This window comes from Podarcis liolepis (assembly GCF_965112155.1).
Source record: "Podarcis liolepis genome assembly, chromosome: 4".
Taxonomy (NCBI): Eukaryota; Metazoa; Chordata; class Lepidosauria; order Squamata; family Lacertidae; genus Podarcis; species Podarcis liolepis.
This window is the reverse complement of record NC_139558.1, coordinates 61765557-61793377: the sequence shown is the minus strand read 5'-3', so window position 1 is coordinate 61793377 and position 27821 is coordinate 61765557. Positions and strand designations below refer to the sequence as shown.

At 39.1% G+C, this 27821-nt stretch overlaps 2 protein-coding genes across 8 annotated transcripts in view; one reads left to right on the top strand and one right to left on the bottom strand.

The window, feature by feature from the left end:
* LOC310704788 (uncharacterized protein) overlaps window positions 1–27821 on the bottom strand; it is a 138434-nt gene that overhangs the window by 33051 nt on the left and 77562 nt on the right. The window contains exons 3-4 of one of the 4 annotated variants that reach the window (XM_083498780.1): window positions 10171–10225; window positions 3359–4342 (exon numbers count right to left, since the gene is read on the bottom strand). The exons of 1 other annotated variant lie outside the window; for it this stretch is intronic. In XM_083498780.1, coding sequence (XP_083354906.1) covers window positions 4314–4342; window positions 10171–10225 — 84 coding nt within the window. In that variant the 3' untranslated portion in view covers window positions 3359–4313. Of the gene's footprint in view, window positions 1–3358; window positions 4343–10170; window positions 10226–27821 lie in introns of those variants that run through there. 2 more of the 4 variants (XR_014524985.1, XR_014524986.1) reach the window with 2 other exon arrangements.
* The window catches only part of ROBO1 (roundabout guidance receptor 1), a 571660-nt gene that overhangs the window by 500187 nt on the left and 43652 nt on the right, over window positions 1–27821 (top strand). For all 4 annotated transcript variants that reach the window (XM_083498490.1, XM_083498489.1, XM_083498492.1 and 1 more), the window contains 10 exons: window positions 8880–9004; window positions 11698–11869; window positions 13089–13294; window positions 18613–18694; window positions 18835–19003; window positions 19107–19273; window positions 20675–20796; window positions 21707–21938; window positions 23726–23847; window positions 27112–27283. In XM_083498490.1, coding sequence (XP_083354616.1) covers window positions 8880–9004; window positions 11698–11869; window positions 13089–13294; window positions 18613–18694; window positions 18835–19003; window positions 19107–19273; window positions 20675–20796; window positions 21707–21938; window positions 23726–23847; window positions 27112–27283 — 1569 coding nt within the window. The remainder of the gene's footprint in view (window positions 1–8879; window positions 9005–11697; window positions 11870–13088; window positions 13295–18612; window positions 18695–18834; window positions 19004–19106; window positions 19274–20674; window positions 20797–21706; window positions 21939–23725; window positions 23848–27111; window positions 27284–27821) is intronic.

The window sequence follows — 27821 nt, the reverse complement described above, 5'->3', positions numbered from 1 at the left end:
TAAAATTCAAGTGAAAGATCACATTCAGCATAATCCTAGTTATAATCTTGTCCCACTATGTTCAATGGGACTTTGTAAATAACACAATTTTGCTGACCACAAACTCTGCCTTCCCTAAGTGAGTGGAGTCTTGCCTATAATGTCATGCTGAGGTCTGGAAGTGGTACGTTGCTGCTGTAAGCCCAACCCAATTGTAAGACAGGCCACTATCTTCCTCGGAGCTTTACTAAGCTGCACATGAGTGGCAAAGAAACTTGTAAACCAATTATATGTCTTTGCAATCCCTTTTATGGCTCAGCATGAGTCAGATTTCCCTTGAACTTCTCCACAAACTCTGTAAGGATGGTGGGGATTTCTCTTGACTCTGAGCTATGGATATCCTTGGAATGCAGTTGAGCATATTGCTGATTTTCAGCCTCTGTGGCTCAGTATGAATTGGAGAGATTCTCCACACCCTTCTCTAGAGCCTGAAGGGAATAGAGTGGTACCTCGGATTACAGACACTTCAAGTTACAGACACTTCAGGTTACAGACTCCACTAGCCCAGAAATAGTACCCCAGGTTAAGAACTTTGCTTCAGGATTAGAACAGAAATTGTGCAGTGGCGGCACAGTGGCAGCAGGAGGTGCCATTAACTAAAGTGGTACTTCAGGTTAAGAACAGTTTCAGGTTAAGAACAGACCTCCAGAATGAATTAAGTTCTTAATCCGAGGTACCACTGTAAGGGTGAGACAGTCCAAAGGGTCCATTAAACTGGTGACAAAACATATTCCTTTCTCAGTGTCTCTTGTCATGATGTGTTCCAGGGAGTGTCAGCAAAACAAAATACCAAGGGCTGGCTAATACCAACTTGGCATTTCTAGATCCTGGATTACTTCCACATAAATGTGCATAGGATGACAGTATTTAAGTAAGGGAGAAGGAGAATGGAAGGGATAAGAATCCTAGCAAGAAATGGTACAAAAATGTGTAGGCAAACAGCCCAGCTACTTGTAATTTCAATAGCCCACCACCTTCAGGAAAACAGATGTCCAATGGGTTTTATGTTTGCCACCTTTGAGGGGATATAAATTTATTAAATAAGCAACACAAAATATTTTGGTTGTTAGTCAACAAAATATCAACAGTGCCAGAAATTCACTCTCCTTGTCTCATCCAACTCACCATTCTCCTGCTGTCACCTTGGTGTTAAAATTAGTGCACAATGAAGAGTCATGCTTCTACCCAGCCCCACTTCTCCAGCTACTGCACAAAGAAAACATTGTCAAGCTTGGCAAATGAGGGCAGGATTTTACTTAGTTTTATTGTCAACTGCTTCCTTCAGAGGGGGAAGGCCAGATAATTGCCTCCTGTAACCCTGCCTAATTCTTGTGGGTCATTTTGGCATGGTGGAATTGTTTTTTCCACATTCAGGCACTTTCACAAATTCCTTACATATGAACCGAGGGGAAATTTCACATTGCAGTAAATACTAAAACCATTAAGTCATCAGTATACAAATCTTCCTTCAGTTGTAGCATAGTTAAGCAGATTTTGGGGTAGTGATGGTTGCCTCCCCCCGGGGAAAAAAACCTATTTATTTAATTATTTAAGTCATCAATAGACCTCTTACTAACAGCAGAACTTGAAGTGCTTTATATTTTTTTAAAGTCCAAGTATATAATATATATTAAACACAATCTCAATAATTTTAAGGAGGAAATTTGTATACATAGAAACATAAGACAACACAATATCCATATACATGATAATGATATCAATAACCGGACTTTTATGTTACCTCAATATTGTGTTTCCAGAAGCTCAGAGCAGTGCTCTCGAACCCAAACCACAAAAACTAAATTAATATGCTATTGAAAACTACTGCCTAGGAATCATAGAAATGTAGAGTCATCTAGTCCAATCCCCTGCAATGCAGGAATCTTTAAAAGAGTGTTAGACAAATTCATAGAGGAGAGGGCTGTCAGTGTCTACTAGCCATGGTGGTGGTGACAATGCTTCTGAATACCAGCTGATGGAAACTGCAGGAAGGGAAACAGTGCTTCTGTGCTCATGCTCTGCTCCTAGTTTTCCCGCAGGCATATAGTTGGCCACTGTGAGAACAGGATGCTGAACTCAATGGGCCACTGGGCTGATTCCAGCAAGCTCTTCTCTTGTTCTTATGCTGCTTGTACTATCTAATGTTTACTTGAGCACAAACCCATTCCCCCCTGGACTAATGAATTTTGGCAGATGGAATATTATTACTCTTCTTAGTGCATTTTATTGGAGACTAGCATACTGCAGGTGTTTACCAGCTAATTATGGAAGTGTACTCATGCTTAACAGTAGTTAATTTTACTCTATTTAAAAGGCTAAAACAAAAATGAGAGCACCATAGGGCTTGAGATATGCAGAACATCCCTTAAAAACCTTAATGCTTGACATTTACTACTTATGACTCAAATGTTACATTAATTATTCTGCACTCGAATTAGTCACTGAAATAATAGATGGCTGTGTAAAAATGTATGCCATTAGTTTTTTATGTTTATATAATGCATAATATGTATGTGTGTATATATACATTTTCTGTAGTGACATTAGCATTCTTTGTAAACTTGCTTATAGTTTTGCAGTAGAATTTTGAAGCAGTTTTGTTTGGGGTAACCTGGTGCAAAAAGAGATTTTAAGCTCACTCTTGCTTACTGGGCAAGACCTACTCAGCACACCAACTCTGGGAGTGCTCTGTCTGTCTCCTCCACCAGCTGCCTTACAGTGATTCCTTACAGTGAAGTGATTCCAGGGGTTTGGCTATATACAATTTGTGTGTATACACGTAACCCTTGGAACCAAACCCCAACAAAAGATGAGGCATTACTTTACCCAGCTCCCCACCACCACCCTGCCCCTGAATTAAGCAGTAGCTGTCCAAAAAAAAATACATAAATATTTAAATATCATTTGTTTCCCTGGGAGCTCATGGAACCCTGACTTTTTTTGTGTGATGAGCATGGTAGCAAGCCATAAGTTTGCCTCTGCCCCCACATGACAAGTATATTGCATGAAATATAACCAATGAACATGTTTACAATTTTCTGTCACCAAATTAAGACCACACTCCTTCCTATCCTATTCCACTGTTCGACAGTGGAATTTGCTGCTAAGGAGTGTGGTGGAGTCTCCTTCTTTGGAGGTCTTTAAGCAGAGGCTTGACAACCATATGTCAGGAGTGCTCTGATGGTGTTTCCTGCTTGGCAGGGGGTTGGACTCGATGGCCCTTGTGGTCTCTTCCAACTCTATGATTCTATGATTCTATGATTCTATCCTACTAAAAAGGTTCGAGTGCCCACATACATTGGATAGGTTTCTTTGTACACGGCTACCCTACAACTGAAATTTATGACAGGCAAGAGAGTTCTATTCTCTTCCTCATAGATTGTGGGCATACTTGTTTAGAATTTTCTGTTATTAAATTAAGGAAGATCTCTGTTTTGCTTATCAATAAATGAAACACAGTCTGCAGATTTATTTATTTTTAAAATGTATTCAGATTGCGAGGTAGACAGTATTTTCTTAGCAGCATAAGTAACAATGTCTGTTGGATCAATATCCTTATGAATATCAGGAGCAACTTGTGGCTTGGATTAGGGTCACTGGGGCATCTAGGTCCCATTGTGGTTCTGGTAAATTAGTCAGAGTGCAGCAAGTTACGTTTTGATTTAGGAGAAGCCACTCAATACTGAATGGTGTTTTTTAATGTTATATTCCTTGATATTTTATTAGAGGGTAGTATGCACTTTTATAAACAAATAAAAAACCACTATTTTTTACTGGTCTCTGGATTGATATCATTTCCAGCTTGCCACATTAGTATGCTTGCAGAAGTGCTCTTTGTTAATAAAAATAAAGGTATAGTTGGATAGCAAATGCATGTGTGACAGGGAATTATCATGGCTCTATTCAAACAGGGAGGAAAGGGGAAAGGGCTTGCTCTGCCCAGCAAACTAAGTAATTTTACCCTACCAATCCTGTCTAGGTATATTGAGTAGCTGTTCATCCCTTTTTGCTTGCAGGGAGTATAATCGCCTTGAATACTGAAGCTGATTATGAAAATTACTCCTAGATTACATTGCAAATGGAACATCATAATACACTTTTTATTCTGCTTCCCAGCGTGCAGTAGGTGGTGGACAATCCCCTCACATGCTATAGTAGGTTGGGGGTGGCGGTTCTCTGAATATGATCCCATCACTCTGCTCAGCAGGCAGATAGATCCTTTTCACACTGTAGCACATCTCTTGTATCTCCTTCATTCTTTACACTTCACATCTTCAGGTTTGGAATTGAGCTTTTTCTACTGCTAAAAAAGAACAATATATGCAATAAGCCATCTGTTTCATGCTGTTTTCTTGTATATCCTAAATATGTTTTGTGTTTCCAGATAGCTACATTTCGATAAGATCGCTATACGTTTAATTTTTTATTATTTTTATACCACTTTTCTGAAAGAATACCATACAAAGCAGTGTATAGAATTAAAAGCATATTCATTTTACTTTTGTTCCATTTTATGTTCCAATTTATTTATTCCATGTTTTCTTTTCTTTTTCTTTTGTTTGTAGTTGTATCTGGTAAGTTGAAATTTTATTGGCCATCTTCTAATCATCGTTATCCCTGTGAATGGAACATCTCTCCCTCTTTCCATCCATACCCCTCCATATTCGTCAACAAATCAGCTTCCATCTTTCACTTATAATTGATTGGACAGACTGCAAAGAGCAGATTCTGCATGAAGTATGGGTAATTTTTGTGGCAAGCATCAAAGGTAATGGCTTGCTTATTTATATCTGTTTTAATTATGTTTATTTCTTATTTCTAAGTTGTGTGTCTGGTCCATTCTCACCTTGATACATTCCAAGTGCACTAAGGTGTGCAAGTCCTTGATAGTAAAAAAAAATGTTGCACATGAATCAAAGGAATAAAATTTTGTTTTTGAATTTTACACTTCATTTTTTCATATCTGCTGTTCAAGAGATTTTTAAAGAAATAAATACTTTGCATTCCTTTCTTTTTAGTGCTAATATTAACAACAACAACAGTTCGGGTTATTAAATTGACTAAAGTTTGAATTGGAATTTAAGATGTTTCATGAGCTTGAAGGCGGACTGCAGAGGCAAACCATATTCATTGTCCCTGCACCATCCTTAGGAGAAAACTGCCTAATCTTCTAGCTGCCTTGAAATCTAGCAGAAATAAAGAGTTTTTATTTTTAATAGTGACATCACTGTGATGTTGCTTGAACTATAACTGAGGGTAATGCCTGAAACATATCTGTACATCTTTTAAGGTTTTGGTTATGTTGATGAAATGTAATGAATTGATCAAATTAAAGCCTAATGAAGTAAAATATTTTTCATTATTTTGCAGCTCTTACAATAACAGCAGAGTGTATCTGGGCCCATTCCAACAGTTATAGTCACCACTTTATGGTGCCTGCAGCATTAAGTATAGCAAAAGTGAGAGTTAAGGAAATAGCTGCAGCATACATTGCTGTGCACTTCAGAATTCAGTAAATGCTAAAGCACTTTGAATTATGATATAATTACTTGTTGGATAATGTTAATGGAGCTTTGGCGGTAGTATAAATAGTTGCTAAATGGATTTGTTGGCAATTGCATCTACAGAAAGGCAGCCAAGTTAATGAATTGAGAATGTGGATATTAATCCATACTTTCAGACATGAATGAAAGTGGTCGTATGGTTTCATCACTGTGCATCCAAATTGCAATTCTACCGTATTCTTTTATTGCACCACCACATTCTAAAAATGAACAGAGGAAAACATACACCCACCCACCCACCCCTACCTCTTTTGAAGTATGCTGGATTCACGTTGTTTAAATTACATTCAGTGCAGGATTTGGAGAACTAGTAATGTGCTCCTAAGTAAGTGTTGCTGATGATCATCTGCATGCTTGTCAGACTACTACTTAAACATAAAGCTTTAATGAAAGAAGCTAAATGAAAGTATCATCATGACAGAAGATAAGTGTGAAAAATTGTGCATGGAATGGCAAATTCTCTTTTAAAGTCATCCAAGTTAGTGGCCATTGCTGCCTTCTGTGGTGTAACTATGTGCTGTGTGAAGAAGCAATTTATTTCATCCAGCAAATGATGTTCATGAGTTCTGCTTATGAGAGAGAGAGAGAGAGAGAGAGAAACTTCTCTCCATCCACTTTCAAAGTGACTTACAGTATCTCTGAGTAGACATGCGTACGATTCTATTGTTAACAATACTGTGAATTTTTAATTAGTGCCAGGACGTCAGCTCCCGCACAGCAGCAGGCATGCTTAAATCTATTTGCAAAGATTTCACATTTGCCTTTTGTGGGAGGGGGAGAGGGAATTCTTTAACATTTACCCACATTTATTGTGCTGTGATATTTGCATAAAGTAACTTACAGGGAGCTCCTGATCTCAGATGAAGCCACCACAGGAAAGATGCATCCTGGTTGCTAGTGATAAAGGAAGGGAAAACTATGGCGATACCAAAGACAAAAACAAAGGAAGGGAAAACAGCAGCTCTTTAGGGCCATAGGAATTTGTATTTTCTGGTGTCCAAACAAATCACTTATCAATCAATTCTCTGACTTCATTCATTGGCTATAAAAACTCAGGTGGGAACAGCCAAGCCGGCTCATTTCACAGAAATCACTTACCGTATTTTTTGCCCTATAGGGCGCACTTTTTCCCCTCCAAAAATGAAGGGGAAATGTGTGTGCGTCCTATGGGGCGAATGCAGGCTTTCGTTGAAGCCTGGTGCGCACCGACCCCTCTCGCTCTCCAGGCTTCAGGAAGCTATCCGCAAGCCTTGGGAGCCTGCGGGAGTTCCCACCGGGCTCCCTAGGCTTGCGGATAGCAGCCTGCACCCCAAAGCCTGGGGCTGCCCTCCTACTTGGAAGTGCCAATGGCCACCGTTCCAGGCACCATGGTTCCCAAAGTCACTGTGTTGTTGACCCCCATTTTAGAATCTACCTTGTCAGAAGATTTTTAATCTTTAAAGTATCACAAGCCTCTTTGTTCCTTTTGATGTTACAGGCTAACATGATTCACTCCACGAGGAGAAATTCCTTATGTTAGTTTTTAAAGTTTTGGACAGTTAAAGTTCTGTATATCTCGGTGGTCGTCCCCTCTTTCATTCGTATGGTTCCGTAACACAAATGTGCAAATATTTATCAAGAGAGGGATTGCTACACTGACACTATTGCAGCAATTTAGCCTTGAAAGTAGTCAACATTAAAGTGTAGTCTCTTAGTGAGAAGCTGGTACAACTTTGTGAACAGAGGAGCATTGTAGATCGTTCCTATCTTAGCGGGCCAAAAATTCCACTGACTACCATCACTTTTCATCACTATTCCTAACACCCAAAACCCTCCACAAACAATAAACCTCAATATTACTAATCCTTGTTTGCCTTGTTAGTACACGTTCCATAATCTTTTGTAAGAGTTTATAAATATAAAATCATATATTTTCCCACCACCACACGATTTCCTCGGGCATCCACAGAAAACTAATTTGCTTGCACTAACCAAAAGACTTCATAAGGCAATTTTGTTCTTCAGAAATCAGACTTTTAATAGTTAACATAAATCTGATAGTCTAGAATCCATTTACCTAATGCTGAACTTTAGACAACCTGGTTTTCTGTGAATCTCATCACAGTATAAGATATTTATACACTTTAAAAAACAACAACACCCTGTCCATATCTACCCTAAAAGAATTTAAGTTTTGTGATTCCTTGGCATTCATGCTACAGGCAACTTAAAAGCCCAACCTACATTTGATTTTGGATGCCTTGTCACAATCAGTAAGGGTTTAAAAAAATTCTTCTTTCAAATAGTAAAGGAGTGAAAGATCTGAAAAATATAAATCAGCAAGATCTCATTTAAGCCATTGTTTCTGCAGCATAAGAGGGTAAGCTGAAACAGGGTTTTAAAAAGAATATTTTCTACTCTAGTTCAGTCACTGTGCCTAATATACTTAACTGCCATAGCTTAATGCAACTGACATAATTTTTGACGTTCTATTTACTGCTAGATGAAGTGGCCATTTAAGTCTGTATAAATCAAACAGTTTGGACAATGCTGGCAGTATTTATAATGTCACGATGAGCAGATGTTTCAAATTTGCCTTCATTTACATATATATTTTGTTTGAACATGCCCTTGCCTATGTAAATGAAGGAGGCATTCTGCTTCACCGTTGCTTTAAATTCATTCCTCTTCAGTAATTGCATTGAAGATTTTTAAATGGTTATAATTTACTCAGTAGCAATCCTAGAGCTTTTGAGTTAAATTGAATTTTTTTCCTGAGCATTTCATCCTACATCAGAAATCAAGCCTCTTATGGAAGCTATTAAATGACTTCTGAACTACAGTAAATCAAAGATTATGACTTTTGTGTATCTAACCCCTGAATTTGCAATCATTTTGTGGTTTTTACTTTAAGAGTACATAGTACAGTGATGTGAGGGAATTTTTCTTTTCTTATGCTGTGACTGATAAAAATGCCTTCAACCTTTTGTCCTACCAGCACTTTACTACCAAACTACGCTCTCAAGAAGAGTTACTGAAGGCAATAGGGCTGTGTGACGCTTCAGTTAAAGAGTGTCTCTGTGTACACACACACACTCTTATGGTTTTAACAAACAGGTGTGTCTATAAACATCAGCCCTAGTTGAAACAGTGTTGAACCTGAGCACTATAGTCTTTATTTTAAAAAAGACCTTTCTGTGTGTGAGTTAGATGTTGTGCACAAGACCCTTACCAGAAAACTATTCACCTCAGCTACGAATTAATCGGTGTAATTGCGTTGTACTTCTCTTCTTTCAGAACCACCACATTTTGTTGTGAAACCTCGTGACCAGGTGGCTGCACTGGGCAGAACTGTGACTTTCCAGTGTGAAGCAACTGGAAACCCTCAACCAGCAATATTTTGGCGAAGAGAAGGAAGTCAGGTAAAACAAATTTTCTGAAGCTTTGCCCAAAGCATCTAGATAACACAAGGCCCGTTTCTGTCTGCTAGTTCCCGGTGCTCTCCTGCACCCACATCATCCAAATGTCTGTTGGAAGACTGGCTATGCTCATTTGATTCTTTTCAAAATATGTGTGTAGGCTCTGCCTACGTTACCTGGTTGTTATAAAACTCAGAACTAGTAAAAAAGTGTTTAATTCCTTGGCAAACTCAACATACATCCTGGCTTTACACAGACCCCTCTGTTCCCTATCAACCACATATTGTCCCATGCAGGATGAAAAACCAGGAAGCTTCTCAAGAATTTTGTAGGCTGTACTACATGCTTCAGGACTGTGTACAGTTCAAGATATTCCAGTTAATTTTTTTAAAATATAGCACGTGGCCTGAGACAGAATTTTCAGTCAAGTTGAGGGGGGTTTTAAATCAACTTTGTTGAACAGGTGCCAATGGGTAGCAAGAAAATGAGAAGGAAAAGAACCATGATAAGGATCTGTTAGTGCTTAGCATGAAATGAAACACAGTATATCCTATTTGTTTGGAATATAAAGTTTAATTGGAAGAGAAAAGTACTAAAAGCCCTCCTTTATGAAATGAAGCATTTAAATATATTTTAGTTAGACACGGAAAAGTGAATCTGGCATTTGATTCCAAATGTATGTGAAATTCTGTTCAGATCAATTATGGTAGCACAATTTCTTTTTTGTTTCATCTGTGGTTTGTCATACAGTGTATGTCATGGAAGAGCTAGATGCATGTCAAGGCAAAGAGAAGGAAAACAAATAAAAAATACAAAGAGGTGTTTTTTTTAAAAAATATGTGAGAATAAAGATAATAATAAATGGTAGTTTCTTTCAACTGCCAGAAGTTTACTATTTCATATACTAATAAGCAGACAGCATTTTGTTAGTGTTTTTAGTAAGTTTATACTACGAAAAAGAGCTTGACATACATTTGAAATTATAATTCATATATTTGCATTCTTATTACATGTGGTTTTACTCGTATCATATGTGATGGTTTTGTAACTCATATAATGTGTGATGGTTTTGTTCCAGAGGTCTATGCATAAATGCAAATAACATGTAAAGTCAGGAACCTCCAGAGTTGATTCCCCACCCCCACCCCACAAGGTGGAAGGCTGCTTACCTGGCCCTCCTGCTGCCTCTCCAAAGCACAGAAAGCCTGCAATCACAGCAGTGTGCTAGTGAGAGAGGGAAATAAATAAATGGAAAATGTGTTTCCTCCTCTCTCGATTTACTTATTTATTTCTCCTCCTTATGTGTGCAATTACATAAGTAAACTTAGCATAAGATGCAAGATATCTGTATATGATAGAGATGTTTGATCATGTTTGCATGAAACAGAACAGATGGTTCAGTTCCTCTAGTCCAGTATTCTACTTCTAACAGTGGTCAATGAAATTGATGGCTATTCTCCCTAGCACATAGTACTCATCTGAATTCCATCTGAATAGTTTCCATATAACTATTATCAGTGCTTTTTTCTGGGGGGATGCAGGGGTACACATACCCCTAAACATTTTGGGAATCTAAGTTTGTTCTCATTGAGGGGCAGTATTTCAATATGGCTAGGAAACATTTTTTTATAGAAAAAAAGCAGTGACAATTATGGATAATAAGCTAGTCATTTACTCCACAAAAATTGTCTAAAAATAAAATAAGATACTCTCCCCTATATAAAAATAACAGTCTCCCCCAGCTCATGAAGAGAGCTACTATATGGCTTTAGATCAAAACCCTACCAAACTGCAGCAACAAAGCATTTGCTATGGTCTATTTTGACTGGTTCTACCTAATACCTGTTACGATATTGAAGCAATGCAGCCGCGAGCTGCTGGTAGCTTGAAAACAAAACATAATGGGAATGTTGGGACTGTTCCGTGGGAAATAGAGGGACAGTCAATTCACAGTGCAGAGGGCACCGGAATTAGCCCAGAGTCTAATATGAGCTGGACAGGAAGTGTTTGTTCTCTCTCGACTGCTGGAGTTTGAAAAGAGCAGTCGTGTTTTCTGTAACGCTGCAAAGACAGAAATAAAGGCATGTAAATATGTTTCTGTCTATCTCTTTCCCCTGCCCGGGGGGGGGGGCAGGAAAGAGGGGTGTGTTCTTCTCATGCTGAGAAGGAGAAGGATCGCCTATCGCGACCTCTGCCTGGATCTTGCCGGGAAAGCAGACAGGGAGGTCAACAGGAGACCAAGCCGGGTGCCTGGGAAAGTTGCCAGTTTCTCCTGATAAAGGCTTGATTTCCGACATCACCCTTCCCTTAAATATATTGGCACTTTTAAGTTTATGTTCACAGTTGTACGTTACAAACATCTGGTAATTAGCACTGGGTCTGCATATATCCTTGAGTATTTAATCAAAAAGAAGTTCAATGGGACATTCCCAAATAAGTGTGGTTAGCACTGCAGTCTTAGATATGTTGTTATAACCAATGTATTATTTGTTGTTGTGGCCCATGGGAATCCAAGTTTCAGTGTTTAGTCACATCTGTCTTGAGTGGTGGACTGTGTTGCAGCATCACTTTTGTATCTGAAAAATGGTGCTATACCCTTCGTAATACAGGGTATTCTGAATTTTAAAGTTGTATATATCTATGAAGGCTAATCCATCTAACTTGCTGATTTCCCACTTTTTCTCCTTATATTTCAGAACTTGCTTTTTTCATACCAACCTCCTCAGTCTTCCAGCCGATTTTCTGTCTCTCAAACGGGTGACCTCACTATTACAAATGTCCAACGATCTGATGTTGGCTATTATATTTGCCAGACTTTAAATGTTGCAGGAAGCATCACGACAAAAGCATACTTGGAGGTTACTGATGGTAAGGTGTTTATTTTAACATTGCTTATAATGTAGCAGAATGGTAGCTCTAGCGTGGTAACAACATGATTTTGAGTTTATATGCTTTCTCCTATATAAGGTGTTTATTAAGGTGAAAATGCATTTGATTGCACTACACATAAGTATGATTTAAGGTGGGAGAGACATTACTTGATAAGATTAATGTGTTTTTGCTTAGGCAATTGTAACTTAAATCTACCTTTCAAACTATCAAGCACTCATAGTGTGTTGAATCTGGATTTCTTGAAATGAGCTATACTGTAATACTGAAGTGTGGTTCAGATGTCAATATTCTTCTGATAAACCATGACATCAGATTAGGAACAAATTGTGTTCATCTTCTCACAGTTCAGTCTCCCTTCATGTGCCTTATGCATCTTCTGGTAAAGATAATCTGGTTTCTTAAACCACAATTTCTCATGATATCTGGTGGTAAAATGTAGCATAAGAAAACCTGGATATAAAACTAGGATCAGATCCTGGTTAATTAGACATGACAGGAAAATGTGGTATTGAAAAACAGAAGATCTTCCCAATATGGGAAACATGTGACACGTGGCTCTTCCTAGTCAAAAAAAAAGTTTATTGGGCTGAATTTGTGACCTCTGAACTGCACCTGTTAAGTTTTATTGTGGCATTTATTTCAGTTCAAAGGTGTCCCTCCAAAACAATAAGAATGCTGCAGCATCAGTCAGAAAATATAGAGCTTTTTAAGTGGAGCTAGAATCCACCAACTGATAGTGTTGCATAATAATTTTGATGAAATCTGATATTGGTTTGCACACATGTCAAGAAACAAATCAGCTGGCTGATCATTGAAAAAGTTAACTCATTAATGGCATTAGAATCTAGATGAAGGAGGCTGGATTAGAGAAAGGGGCATCTTTCAAAGAAGGTGGGAAATTTTGTCAGAGTTGTTTTCTCTTTTAAGGTTGATGGAGACAAGCATATGTCAGGAAGAGTCAAAGGCAGGGAACTGCCTTTTCTCCTTAAAAATATATTGCTGGATATTAACACATATTCTGTAGCTGAACACCATATTATTGTCCCATGAATACTGCATGTGCTTTATTTTAATTACTTATTTAATTATCTTTAGATTCTTGTAAAGCCTGAAGCAACCACTGTTGCTTAGATGATTAGAAAATCACTTCCAGTTGCATAAAACTTTTCTCCTTCCCTGTTGTTTCTTCTGCCAGTTATTGCCGACCGGCCTCCCCCTGTCATTCGACAAGGTCCTGTGAATCAGACTGTCGCTGTGGATGGTACTTTAGTACTCAGCTGTGTGGCTGCAGGCACTCTAATGCCAACAATTCTCTGGAGAAAGGATGGCACCCTCATCTCCACACAGGATTCCCGCATCAAGCAGCTGGAAACTGGTGCATTACAGATTCGATATGCCAAGGTAGTTTGAAACTGAAACCACACAATTCTTTTTAACTTTGCTTCTCTTTGGTGCTTGCCTTGAGGCCCTGAACATTGCAGCCTCTAACTTTAGAATTAATGAAATGTTAAATAACTGTATTAATATCATCTTTATTTGCTTCTTCGTGTCTTGAGATAGCTTATTCTGCATTCCCAAAGTACCTTAGATTATAACAGAGCCGCTGGCAAGTTATTTCAGTTTTCATAAGTAAGATTCTTCTAAGAAGAATTAATTTAGAAAACTGTTTAAACATAGAAGATGGGATGGTGGTGCAGCAATGCTTAGGAATATTTTTTTTGGTGATTACTCATAGCCAAGTAAGATTGTCTTCCATGAACAAGGTCTTAACAGTGAGTCCATAAGTGACTGTGGAGGCCAATTCTGGATCCATGCATCCTTCCACAGTGGGGACATAGGTTTCCGGGTGGCAATTGATCACGGTGAGGGTCTGCCATATGTGCCTTCCCATTAGCTCGTTTCTCCCTTTAGTCCTGGTTGTAACCATAAATGTTTTGAATCCCTGTTTCACTTGCTAGCAGGCATGTGAACAGTAAACAAGCTCCAGTGTTTTCGCATAACGTGAAAGCTATACGATTGTATTGTTTCAAAATATTCTCTACAGTTTGTTTATTATAATTTCTCTACTAGCAGTTATCCCTATTGTCCTCGTGCTTCCTGCCCCCCCTTTTCTTACTACCTATACATATGCAGGAAAGATTATTAAGATTAAAATAACCGAATACAGAACTGGCTTCCGGAGGGTTTATGGAAGCATGCTTGGTCAATGTGTTATTCCTTTGAGACAAGTTGTAGCAAAATGGTTTGCGTTTTTCCAAGGAATATGAACACCTGTTTTTACTTGCTAGGTGTTTTGCCTTAGGATAACTTGGTTCATGTAGTTAGGCCAAATGTAAAGACATCTTTTCATACAATACATTACCTGAAACCATGTAGTTACCTGCCCAAGCAGCTCTTTATGCCAGCACAGAATTACTGAACTCTTCCGTTTGGCGATGGTGTTTTTTTTACTTTTAGATTGACCTTTTTAGAGTGGTTTAATCTTTAGTTGTGTGTATTTAGAGGCAGTTTCAGGTGGGCTTTGTCTAGTGTTTGACGTCGGGTGATTATACTATAGGCTGTCTGCGTTATCCAAATCAGTTACAAAAACATTTTCAGCTTCAACTGTGGACGTTAAAATCTTGCAATAATTCATATGGACAAGCAAATGGAGCAAAAACTAACATCGTATTATATAATTATTTCTATTATTTCTAATTATTTCTATTTCTATTATCATCAACATTTTTATTATTTTACGGTGGAACTGTGATGAAGTCCTCACTCAGTTTCTTTTCTAGCATAGTGACTCAATGGTGTTTTTTCTCTCTGAAGAAACCTGTGATATTTTGGGGGCAAAGGGAAGCCCCTAATTCTCCTGCAAGCAGTTTCATTGATTAAGCATCTTTCTTACCTTTTAATAAAGAAGGATGTGATATCATATGGAATTTAAAATATCAGTCCTGAGCAGCGGTGGAACTAGTCTTCTCCGGGTGTGCCAGGGCCAAGGAGCATGGAGGGCGACATGAGGACACAGCAAGAGGGCAAGCACACAAACTTCCAATCAGTCTGTTTAGCATGTGCTGGAAGGGTGACATGGGGATGCAGCAGAGCAGGCTCATGCCCTTCCAATCAGCCCAAATGGTCTGATTAGAAGGCCGCATGCCTGTTGCATTCTCCTGATTGGAAGGGTGCATGCCCATTGCGTTCTCCTGATGCCCAGCTAGCCCCACACTGCTTTGCAAGGCTGGGATGTGGGATCGGACTCACAAAGCTGGAAAAAACCTGCACCCGGGGCAATAGGCCCCCTCACCCTGCACATGCTACACCTCTGGGTCTTGAGGTCATCTCCCAGCCCACTCCATGCCCAGAAACTGCAATTCTTTTATTCACAGGAGTAAAAATGACATTCAAATAATTTGTCCTTTAACTTCATATGCAAATGCATTGTTGCACTGTCCTTGTAGTAGAGTCATATCACACTCTCTTTAGCAATAGTTGATATTACTGTAGGTTTTTTTTTCTGCAGGGTTTACCTAAAAAATTTCACAACTCAGCATTTTAAAACTTGGCAAGATTTACTTATAGCATTGTTTTCTAAATGGAACCTAACCTCTAGGAAATTATAATCCTCTATCGTTTCCTCTAGCAAACATAGCACGTGCACACCCTCTTCTGGGAACTGCTGCCTGTTTACTAATGATAATAATAACTTAATGGAGCTCATAGAAACAGAAGCTATCTCATGGGATGTAGAGGGGGACGGGAAAGTCACAAGGCTATGCAATTTTGCCTCTGCATCACCAGAAAAGTAATTTTTCTAATTAATTTTTGTTAAAAATCTGATACAGCTTCTGTCTACAGGCAATTTAGGATCTGACCTATGTGTTAAAAGGCCACATGTTAGAGAGAAGCTACATGCACAGTGAAGACTTTAAAGTTTCCTAAGTAAACATCCAGTAAGCATTGTGAAGTTAACTGTAGTGCTTGGAAATATACAAAAACAGCATGAAGCACGTAGTTTTCAGAGACATATATAATTAGGTACACCAAAATGATTTTCTGAGCCTGGTATGCTATGGATGGATTGGCCCTCCTCACTTCTTCACTGGCAATTTATTGGCAAGAACTCAGTCTAATCTACCTCACAGTGTTGTGAAAGGACAGCTCTGTACACAGCTTTGAGTTCTTAGGAGAGAAAGTAGCATACAAATACAATGCAGCATTCACAGACCATGTAAAGCAAAATAAAGAGGTACAAAGCCAGTAAAGCAGCTCTCCCCACTTCAATTGCTTTAATTTTAACATTCCACATTCCTGATATTTCACAGAAAAATAAAAGAGAAGTTTTCCAACCTTGAAAACAACAAAAACAAAAAAATATTTTCTGTGCATGTGCAATTTTGCAACATTGGTTACCTCTCAGCCTAACCTACCTCACAGGGTTGCTGTGAAGCTAAAATGCAGAACTCACAGACTATGTAGAGAGAAATAAACATGCACAGAACCAGGAAAGCATATCCCATGCTTTAACTGCAAAAATGTACAGTTCTGATATTTTATAGCAACCCCCCAAGTTTGACAACCTTGATAAACAATCAGAATTACTCAGAGCACAAGCAGCTCCTAAAAACAACAAAGCAGCAAAGGAATCATATGAGGGAAATATTTTGAAGTACCCCCACCTCTGTCTTCAGAACTCCTGGGTCTCAACTCTATAGTTATCCTGAGTCAGTGGTGGTTGCTGGTGCTTCCATCCCCTCTTCCGGAGGCTGCAGCAAACAACTTTTTACGCACACACAGTAACCCAAGCAGGTGCCTGCAGCCACAGATCAGGCACCTGTGAGCTTCATGTATTTGCTATGCACCACTACCAGCAGTCTTTTTTCTTCTTCCTATTTGCTGTCTCACTCCTTCAACATGCCCGACCGGTGGGTGTCTGACTCCTTACTGCTTCATCATTCCAGCTCCTTTCCAAAAGCTGGAGCACTGCAAAACAGCTTCCTTTTAGATCATCATATGTCCACATCTAGCACAGCTGAGAGCGAACTTTGTGTCACTGCGACCGGGCAGCCTACTCCAAAGCTGGGTTGAAGATAGCTCTGCCTAGTCATGGCCAGCTGCTGAGGTCTGGGCACTGGAGACAGGCAGCTTCTCAGTATCATGCCCCTCCAAACACTGGACCTGGTACAGCTGTACCAATCTCTTGGCTCTGTTGTTAATATGAAACTACGGAGGACACTCTCTTTATGTTACTTTAAACCCCCATCCTGCACTGCTCTCTTCTACTAAACAGATAGTCACACATATATACCTTTTTGCAATCAAACTGTATATAAATTTTATATGAAATAAATCATTTTATCCCGTTCATACGTCCCCCACCAAACACACCATCAAAATGTTGTTCATGTCATCCACACACTGCTAGAGATCCATTCATATACATATTCACATGTCCCACATATCATACCAGATAATACATACCCACTGAGCACCTCACATTTCTATACACGGACACATACACATAAGCGTCAATATAGTGTGATGAATTTCCCTGAGAGAAATTTCCCATCCCTGTCCCAAGTTCTTGGAGCGGACATGTGAAATGGAAATGAAGATGCTATATGTCAGAAGCTATATAGGAAACATGATTCTGGGTAACTTTCTAGATCTTTCCCTAACCCACTTCTAAAGATCATATTTAGAGCCAAGGTGGGGAAACTGTGGCCCTCCTGCTATTGCTGGACCACATTTGCCATAATCTCTGACTGTTGGCCATGCTGGTTTAGGGGCTATCCATATAGAAAAACATAAAAGTTTGTTTCAAGCTCTGTATCTAAAGAAGGCATATCATCCACCAGGAGACCAGAAATAGGTTGTAGATAAAAGGGGATGATAAAATAAGCCTGCTTAAAAACCTTGCCCTTGTATGAGCTTTGAAAATTCAAGAGAGAGAGAGTCTCCCTGATGTCTTTGTGAAAGAAGCCATGGAGAGGAACTGAGACTACTGTCAAGAGGACACCTGCTGGCAGAAGCCTGATGTGAGCAGGGAGCCTGGAACCAGGACCAAACCAAGTGAAAGAATTAACGAGCGAGCTAAAAATAAGGACCAAAGAATACAGCGGAAGTATGTGAGAATTCAAGAAGACCTTGTTACTTGACCTGGAACAGGAAGTCCTCTTATAACTTTTTGTGTCTAGAAGGGTCCAATCATTAGACAGAATGGTTGGGAATCAGTCCGTCCACAGCTTGAGGATACTAAATTATCTAGGCAGATGCCACAACATGACTCTGGAAAAGCAGCATACATTTTATTGTCCCCATCAACAGAAAAAGTGGGCTAACACACCACATTGACACATTGATTGATGGTGGAGAGGTATTCTCCCTAGCAACCTCCAGTGTATCCTTTAAAAGGAATACAAATGCGCACTGAGAAGTTGGACTATAGACCACCTTATCCCATATATCCCCGCCCAATCAATGAGGTCTTCAGGGACCACAGCATGGAACATTTGAAAATAAAATATTTTAATCCTGTAGTCTAAGATGAGTACAGAAGCCCAATTAAAATTTGAGCAAAACTATTGCATTTTAATTTACTGTAATTGAGTATCACTTTCTTCTAACAAATTTTCATTTCGGGGACTTTGGGTGAGTTAATGCATATTCATTTATGACATCAAATCTTCTGTGTCTCAGACTATTTCAAATATTTTCTTTCTCTCCCCCTTCAGCTTGGTGACACTGGTCGGTACACGTGCATTGCCTCCACCCCAAGTGGTGAAGCATCATGGAGTGCTTACATTGAAGTCCAAGGTAAATCTGGATAGAGGAGAAACCATAAAAATAAGTAATTACAGTCTAATGGCTCTCTGATTATGTAATAAATGATATATACTAATGTGAGCACACTGATGAGCATATGTCAGCTTTGAACTTTTATCACTGTTCACTAGAATTTGGAGTTCCAGTGCAGCCACCAAGACCCACTGACCCTAACTTGATTCCCAGTGCACCATCAAAACCTGAAGTTACCGACGTCAGCAAAAATACAGTAACACTATCATGGAAGCCTAATTTGAATTCAGGTGCAACTCCAACCTCTTATATAATAGAGGCGTTCAGGTATAATGTCTTTATGTGATCTGGTTGTGCTTATGTTTTAGGTTCTTAAATCACAGGCATGTACTAACCTGTTTCTGCTTGTGTGTGTGTGCTTTATCCCTAGCCATGCAGCTGGCAGCAGCTGGCAAACTGTAGCAGAAAATGTGAAAACAGAAACATTTGCAGTTAAAGGTCTGAAACCAAATGCAATTTATCTCTTCCTTGTGCGGGCAGCCAATGCATATGGAATTAGTGATCCCAGCCAAATATCTGACCCAGTGAAAACACAAGGTAAAACATGTATTTAAGACTGAACTAAAGACAACCATTTGTTTAGATATGCTTCACTGAAAGGAAACAGAAAAGAAACACCCATTTTAGGAAATAATGTTAATACACTATCTGCTCTTGTATGCAGCAATAGATAACAAGGCTGTCAACCAAAAAGGGGCTTAATGCTGAGGAAACATCTATAGCAGATCCTACTGAGAAACAAACCACTTTTTAATCTAAACAGTTTATTTCTGGGCAGTAGCCTCTGTAGCTTCACATCAAATCAAAATCTGGATAAGTACCGGTACACAGTTTTCTCTGAGAAAATGTGCCAGCAGAGTTACTAGTTTTCAAAAATCATCTGTTTCTTACAATTAAAAGTTAGGTGCTATGCTAACTAAACATAAGTTGTCATAAAATCAAGTCATTCACTTGCCTTCCAGCATAATGGGGTGGGGAAAACAAGCCGCAATGCCAAAATACATTTGTGTGGCATTCAGTACCATTTTATGAGAGATAAAATATAAGCAGATGCTTTTAAACTGAGTCATATCATTAATCCATCTACCCTAGAATTCTTTATTTTTATGGGCACTGGCTATCCAAGGACTAAGGGCAGAAGTCATGGATTATTGCAGAACAGACACAGTATTAAGATGAGCTACATTTTTGTCTGCCAAAGATGATGTTGGGGGTGTACCAAGAAAAATCAATATTACTTTTAATTCAGAAGATTATTCCAAACTTTGTGATCCACTAATTGAATTATTTGACCCACTTGTAATGCTTCTCTTTGTATATAACAACAATATTTTTATCCACTTGGATACAGCAGTATCCTGCAAAAGTGGAAAAGAACTTCCACACATGCAAGTTTCTCCCCAATTTTCATGAATTCCCCTTTCCACTGCAGACGCTCAAACCACATCCACTGCTGCTCCAATTATAGTGGCTTGGAAATATGGAAAATGTAGGTGTACTGAGCATTACTGGAGATTAATGTTGGAGGCACAGAAGCTTGTCTCTTTGCCTGCCAGGTAGTTGGAGCTCCAACTGCCCAGCAGATTCAGAGGCAAAGAAAGACAGCATGCCCTGAGCTGGAGGAAGATGACAGATAAAGGCACTTCAGTTCCTCCTTGGCTCTGTGTTTATTTCAAAGCTGCAGCGGAAGATCAGGTGCAAGACCCCAAACCTTGGGAGACGGGAGTATCTTGGCAATAACAAATTTGATTGGCCACCAAAGCCATCCAAAATAATTCCCAACCCAATGTATTGACCCTTGATTTATTTCTTGATTGTGTCCCCATTCTATCTTGGATGCAATGCAAAATATACACTCAGTGGTACAATCAAACCTGTTTTTCAAGTCTCTGTCATGTATCTTTTAAGGTTAACAATAGTTTGTTGACATTGTTACAGATGTTCCACCTACAAGTCAGGGTGTGGATCACAAACAAGTACAGCGGGAGCTGGGTGATGTTGTTCTACATCTCCATAATCCCACAATCCTTTCTTCTTCCTCAATTGAAGTTCATTGGACAGTAAGTAAAGCAAAAGTGCTAGTAGCTTATAAAAAGAATTTTCCCAACAGCATACAAAATACAACAACATACTCACGATAAACTCTGAACAGTTGTTGCTAAGGCATTAGGAGCATTAATTGCTATTAATTAATAAGCAAGCTATACACACGTGCACACATACACTTGTTGAGTTGCATTCTGATGTCATGTTCAGAATGATCATTTGCAGTTTGCTACATTTTTCAGTTCACATATTTTCTTCTTCTTAAAGAGACTTTAGTGATTCTTATAATAATAGAATCGTAGAGTTGGAAGGGACCAAAGGGTCATCTAGTCCAACCCCCTGCAATTCAGGAATGCAGGATTCTTCTTCTTAGAATTTGTAAGTGGACCAGAACAGGGCAGCCTTAAACAAAAAAAACAGGAATATGGCTTTTTTTAAAAGTGTGTGGTGAGGGGGGCATACAGTAAGATTGAAAATAAAAGCTTTGGTAATAAAAAATAAAATAAATGTCTGTTTAACTTGGATCTCTTATGTTTAATCCAAACTCTCTGCCCATGACTCAGGGAGCTTTCAATTTCTATTGTCCAATGTGCAACAAGAAAAACAGTTTTTGAAATGAAAGGGACTTTCAACAACAGTTTGCAATATGTCACGAGGGCCTACTGTTCAGAGAAAAATAAATAAAATCCCACTGGGCAAGTGCTATCACTTCAGTGTTTTTAAAGTAGCCTATTAGATCCCAGTCGAACAGAGCTGTGCTGCCATTTGAGGTTAGTAGTATTAAACTACCAAGAAACAGGGAAAATGCAAAAATGAGCAAGCTCCATGGTTTTCTGTGACTGCTAACATGTATTAGCACCTAAAACTGTTTACACTTGATGCTTGCTAATGTATTAATATGGCTGTTCTATCTCCACGTTTAAGGTTGACCAACAATCCCAATATATTCAGGGATATAAAATTTTGTACAGGCCAACAGCTGGTTCTCAAGGAGAATCTGAGTGGTTGATTTTTGAAGTAAGGACACCAACAAAAAACAGTGTTGTGATTCCTGAGCTCAAAAAAGGAGTGAACTATGAAATCAAAGCTCGACCTTTTTTTAACGAGTTTCAAGGAGCTGATAGTGAAGTGAAATTTGCCAAAACTCTGGAAGAAGGCAAGTAGCAGCATGGCTGTCTTCATATTATCTTTTTGAATTACTTTTTTGCCTGTTTCCCCCTGATGTATTTATGGCGTGATGTTCTTTGAAGTGTGTGTGTTTTTATTGGAACTCAGCCCTCTGCCACGAAAGAGAACTGTCAATGCATAGGGCTGATCATTACGTGATTTGTTTGTTGACACAGAAGTAAATATTCAAAAGCATGCGAATGGGAAATCCCCTCAAAGACATAATAGGAACTGTGATGTTCCCCTCTGTCTCTTTCTGTTGAGTTCATGGTCCGGTCACAAATGACTTTGTGTCAAATTCAGACACTTGAAAATCACTGTCTAGAGTAGATGGCAGACACTGCTGTAACCATGAAAGAGCTGCGGTTTACATATTAGGGGACTTCCTATCTTCACTAGTTATGATAAGAGATTTGAAGATCATGAATGAAGACAATAAGCATGAGTTAAATTAGCAACACTCAGCCTCCTTCCTATTGGTATGTGTTATATATAAATATGCTCAACAAACCCCCTCTCCCCACCCCACCAAATGTGATTATACCTCTGTGGATGCCAAACATAATGCCTGATATAGGCAGAGCTAGAGTATGTGGAATTCTAAGTGCTGAGTGGAAGGTGGTTGATTGTGATGGGTCTTCTGAGCCCATGGATCTGGAAAACAAAACGTTTGATGTGTGGAATGGGTCTGTGTAAGACACAATACCCTTCTCCCCCTTCAGTTTTTGATGTGGTATTTCTCTGCAAGGTACATTCTTCTGCACTTGAACCCTTTTCTAGTAATTCTAGGGGCCAATAGAACAATTTCCTTATTGATCACGGAATATTCATTCTATATGAGCCCAAAGTCATTTTGTGGTTCTTCTGTTCTTTCCTTTTGTAGGTCTGTCCTTAAGACCAAGAATAAGAATGGGCACCCACAGCTAAATTGCCTGCCTGTTTTGTTTTGCTTTGTTTGGGGTCAGTTCAAATATTTAATTGGAGAGCTTATTTTGTATCCAAACACAAACCACCAACATATGAAGGATGAACAGTGTGGATTTTCTTGTACAGATCAAGTGCACACAAGCAATTTGTGATCATTAGTAGCTGGTTCATCACATTAAATGTCTGTAACCACTGTTTGTGCACTTGGTTTGTTTTGTTTTCTTATACAAACTCCAAAGCATGAACAAAGCTATAGATATTTTAAATAGGTCTCAGATGTTGTCCATAGTTGTTTTATTATTGTAGTAGATTTGTATACTCTTTCTTTGATTTACAGAAACGTAATTAATATTTGAGGTATTTGGATCATCATGTGTTCACTTTATCACATCAACCTTTGGGAAATAGTTTGTTTTAAATTATACCCCTCCCCCTCAAAAAAGATTGTCAAGGCATCTTGTTGAAGAAACTTTTCAAAACTAGTATTATATCTTCAAAAGCCCACTTGACCAAATTCTCTGATACCACGGTACAAATATTCTTCATGAATCTTCTTCAATCCCTTATTGTAATTACCGTGCTTTTCCATATATAAAACTAGGGTTTTTTTTACTTTAAATTAAGGTTTAAAATCTGGGGGCGTCTTATACATGGATAGTGCATATGCCCATTTTCTAAATTTGGGGTCCCCAAAAGTAGGGGGCGTCATATACACAGAAAAATACATCTGCATGTTGCCAAATCAGTTTTGTCTGCGTCCTTAGCTGTAGCCTATTAAAAGCACTGCTCAGTGACAATGAAACGGAAAAAACAGCTTTAATCACAACCATCCTTTCTTCCCTCAAACAGCTCCAAGTGCTCCTCCACAAAGTGTTTCAGTAACTAAGAATGATGGAAATGGCACTGCGATTGTAATAACATGGCAGCCTCCCCCAGAGGAGACGCAGAATGGGATGGTTCAGGAATACAAGGTAATATCCAGTTCTAACCTGGCAAATTATTGGCAAGCTATTGACAGAGAACTTGTTTGTGGTTTCTTGGCTCCATCTGGTGGTAAAAATCAAACCATAATAAAAGGATATGCCCGTATCTTTTAAGTCTGTTCGTTTAAAATTTTCATATATGCATTTGTATTGTACAAGTAAATAAACATATTGATGTGCAATCAGAAACCTATAAAGTATGCTAATTCACCCTCAAACTGCTCACCTTCTTTTACTATATAAGAGAACTGCAGGCGTAAGTTAAAAGATAATAGTGTCTGTGTACAAGCATATTATGACACCAGTAAGTTATCATAAGAAATAAGAGTAAGCCAAGTGTAAGATTTTGTCATTTTAGGAATATGGGAAATGTACTAATTTTAGTTCTAGTTTAAAAAAATTCTTATTGATAAGAACATGGCTGATGTGAAAATTTTTGGAAGCACTGTTAGGAAAACATAAGAAAAATTTCTTATCATGTTACATTCTTTACATTTGCCACTGTGCAATAATATAAAACAATCTATCATATTTCTAATTTGATTTTATCTTACAATGTTTTCAATTTATTTCCACTGCTGCCCTCCATCCCTTCTAATCCACTTCCTTTCCCCAGGTAAGGCATTCTCTCCTCATACTTATATCCTGCCCTTCCTCCCAGTAGGAACATGGAGCAGCTAACAATGCTGTACTACATACACATAAGGACATAATTATATATATATATAATTTAAAACATTATTACACACCTAGAAATGAAAACTTAATAGAAACACCATTAGTAGAGAAAACAAAAGTGATAAAGTCAGCAAGAAAAGTTGGTTGCCTTCCAAGCACATGAGTCAATAGAAAGGTTTTTTTTACCTTGTGCTTATTAAAACACTATTTGGAGAAATGCCATGGTTGGTTTGTTGGTCTCTGGCTTAGCATTTTGTGTTAACCAGACCAATGCCTGAGACGCTAACAAAGACATATACAGGCTTATAGAATGGAATGTAACAACTTATTCACTAGTGTGTCACTAGTCAAGTGACTTGACTCTAAGGCACTGTTGGGCAATCTTGGACCTCCAGCTGTTTTGAGACAACAATCCCCATCATCCCTGACCACTGGTCTTGTTAACTAGGGATGATGGGAGTTGTAGTCCCAAAACAGCTGGAGGGCCAGGTTTGGCCATCACTGCTCTAGGGGGTACATTTTAAAAATGAACTATCTAGAAATTCCTCCAGAATTCTTTGCCCACAAATCCAGACGTCTCCACAGGAGAATTTTTTGTTTTCAAGATTTGCCACTAGTACATTATGTGCCAAGAAAGGAAGGACAGCTATTATTCAGTAACGTATAAGGATGTAAGATGAAGGTCTACCAGACTTGCATGTTGAGCGTACTACTTTATGGAAGTGAGTCATGTGTAACTTACACCTGCCAAGAGTGATGTGTCAGTGCCTTCCATATGCACTGCATGAGGCAGCTTTTAGCCATCACATAGCAAGTCTCAAACAAAGATATGCTCTCCCAAGCCCACATTCCCAGCAAGTTTGCACTTCTGTCTCAGTGACCTCTGTGCTAGTTTGGGCACGTACACAGGATGGAAGATGGCAAGACCCTCAATGATGTGCTCTACAGGGAACTGGCTTTTGGCACTAGGCTTGTTGGCAGATCAACTCTGTATTACAGCAAATTTGTCATGAAGGCTGGCAACATCAACCCCTTGTAGATGATAGCAGCACCTGGAGACAGACAGGTTGTGTACCCACAGCAGTGACCAGAGAAGGAATGGCGGCTGGGAGGAGTGCAGAGGGAAGAAATACCATGGCGCACCTGTAGCTGCAAAAGCAGACACCTTCATCTGCCCCAACTGCAGTAAACCATGTCTCTCCCAGATCAGTCTCTACAGCCACAGCAGGCGTTGTAACCCTCCAACAGTTTGACTTTACCACTGAAGGCACACTCTTCCATTGTCTCTCTAGACAGGCAGATGTGAACAACAACTTAAGGACAAAGCAATCTCAGACGAGAATTCAAAGTCTGAGATCATCCTTTATTATAATAAAACTAAAGATTATTTGATCACCTGTGACCAGATGGTTTCTACATACCTGATCAAACAGTGGCCACTTATGGGTGGTTGTTGTTCTTCCCCCAGGTATAACATAAATTGCCTGCTTTTTTTGGAAGCTGAACATAGCCAGCTTTCCAAGGATGTCAAGAGACAGCCCCAGGTCTGTTAAAGACCACCACAGCAGACACCAAGAAAAGGAACAGGTTTCATATGAACATAAGAAGAGCCTTACTGAATCAGGCCAAAGACTCATATAGCACAGGATCCTGTTTTCACAGTGGCCAATCAGACGCCTATGGGAAGCCTGCAAGCAGGACCTGAGTGGAACAGCACATTCTCTACTAGTGATTCTCGGCAACTGGTATTAGTAGCTGTTGCCAGGGAGGCATTGCTCACCTGTCTTCTGAACATCCATGTGTTCTTTTGAATGCCGAGTGCCCTGAGAAAGGTGAGGCGCAGGGCGTTCAGCGCAATGCAGGAGCACTGCCACCATGCCTGACTGTGCTGAGCTCTTCATCCATCTTCATACCTCTCCCCTGAGGAACCAGGAGTGACACTCAATGTTCAGGATGCAGGTGAGCTATGCTGTCCTGCCTGTGCCATGTGCCATGTGCCACAGAGAGGCATACTTCCTCCAACAACAATATAGTTTTCATGTCTAAGAGCCTGTGAAAACATTACCCTCCATGAATTTGTCTAACACTTGAAGGGTATGAGTTTAAGGAAATAAATAATTAATGTGGTATATCCTTATAAAGAATGTTGTTCATTCCTGTTTGAGTCTGTTTAGAGTGTTACAGATGAAATTGTATTCTCTGCATACTAGGCAAGGAGTAGAATAACAGTTTACTAATGCAATGGACCTTGGGGGAAGCCATGTATTACTTCCCACGGTTGTAGACTATTGAATTTTGCTGCATTAATACTTACCATATGGACAGTTTTGAAATTTCAAAAATAGAACAAAAAGTGTTGTATATTATCAGGTAACCTTATTCATATAGTTATTCAGATGGCTCGTTTTTAATAGTGTTTATATCAGTTTATTAACAGCTTTTACAACAGAGCTATTAACTTAGCTAAATGCAGCTTGCTATGTAAATCAGTAAATGCCATATGGCACATTTTATATCATTATTTATTTATTTCAAAGCCTATGTGCACATGAGAGTTGCTTTTTTTCTTTGCAGGTCTGGTGCCTTGGCAATGAAAGTCGATACCACATAAATAAGACAGTGGATGGTTCCACATTTTCTGTAGTAATCCCGTCTTTAGTGCCTGGTATTCGATACAGTGTGGAAGTGGCAGCAAGTACTGGAGCTGGAGCTGGAGTGAAAAGCGAACCACAATTTATTCAGTTAGGTAAGTGATTTGTAATAACTTCCTGCTTTGTTTTACATTTAGTGTTTGATGTGGGGCAGGGGAAATCCAGATGTTCTGCATTGTTTTAATCAGATGAGGCAAGAATCACTGAGTGAGTTGAATTTGCTTCTGCCAATAAAACTCTCTTCATTTTGGAAGCACTGCAGAAACTCTTCTTCCCATTCCAGCCCATTATTAGGCCAAATTTAAAGGCTACTTATAAGCTTTAAAGCTCTGAATAGCTTGGGACCAGGCTGGCTTCTCCCATATGTATCTAGCTGAACCTTAAGATCCTGTTCATAGGCCCTGCTTTGTGTAAAACCCTGAAGAATGAAGTGAGGCAATTAGCCACCAGGGAAGAGGGCCTTTTCAGAAATGGCTTCAGTAGTGGAATGATCATTCCAATGAGGCTTGCCATGCACTATCTCTGTGATCTTTTCAGGGCACTAGAAAACTCTTTTTAAACACCCAAGCCTTTTAAGCCTATTTGTCTAGGCTTTTGTTTTTTATATCTACTTTCAATTTTGAGGATGAGACA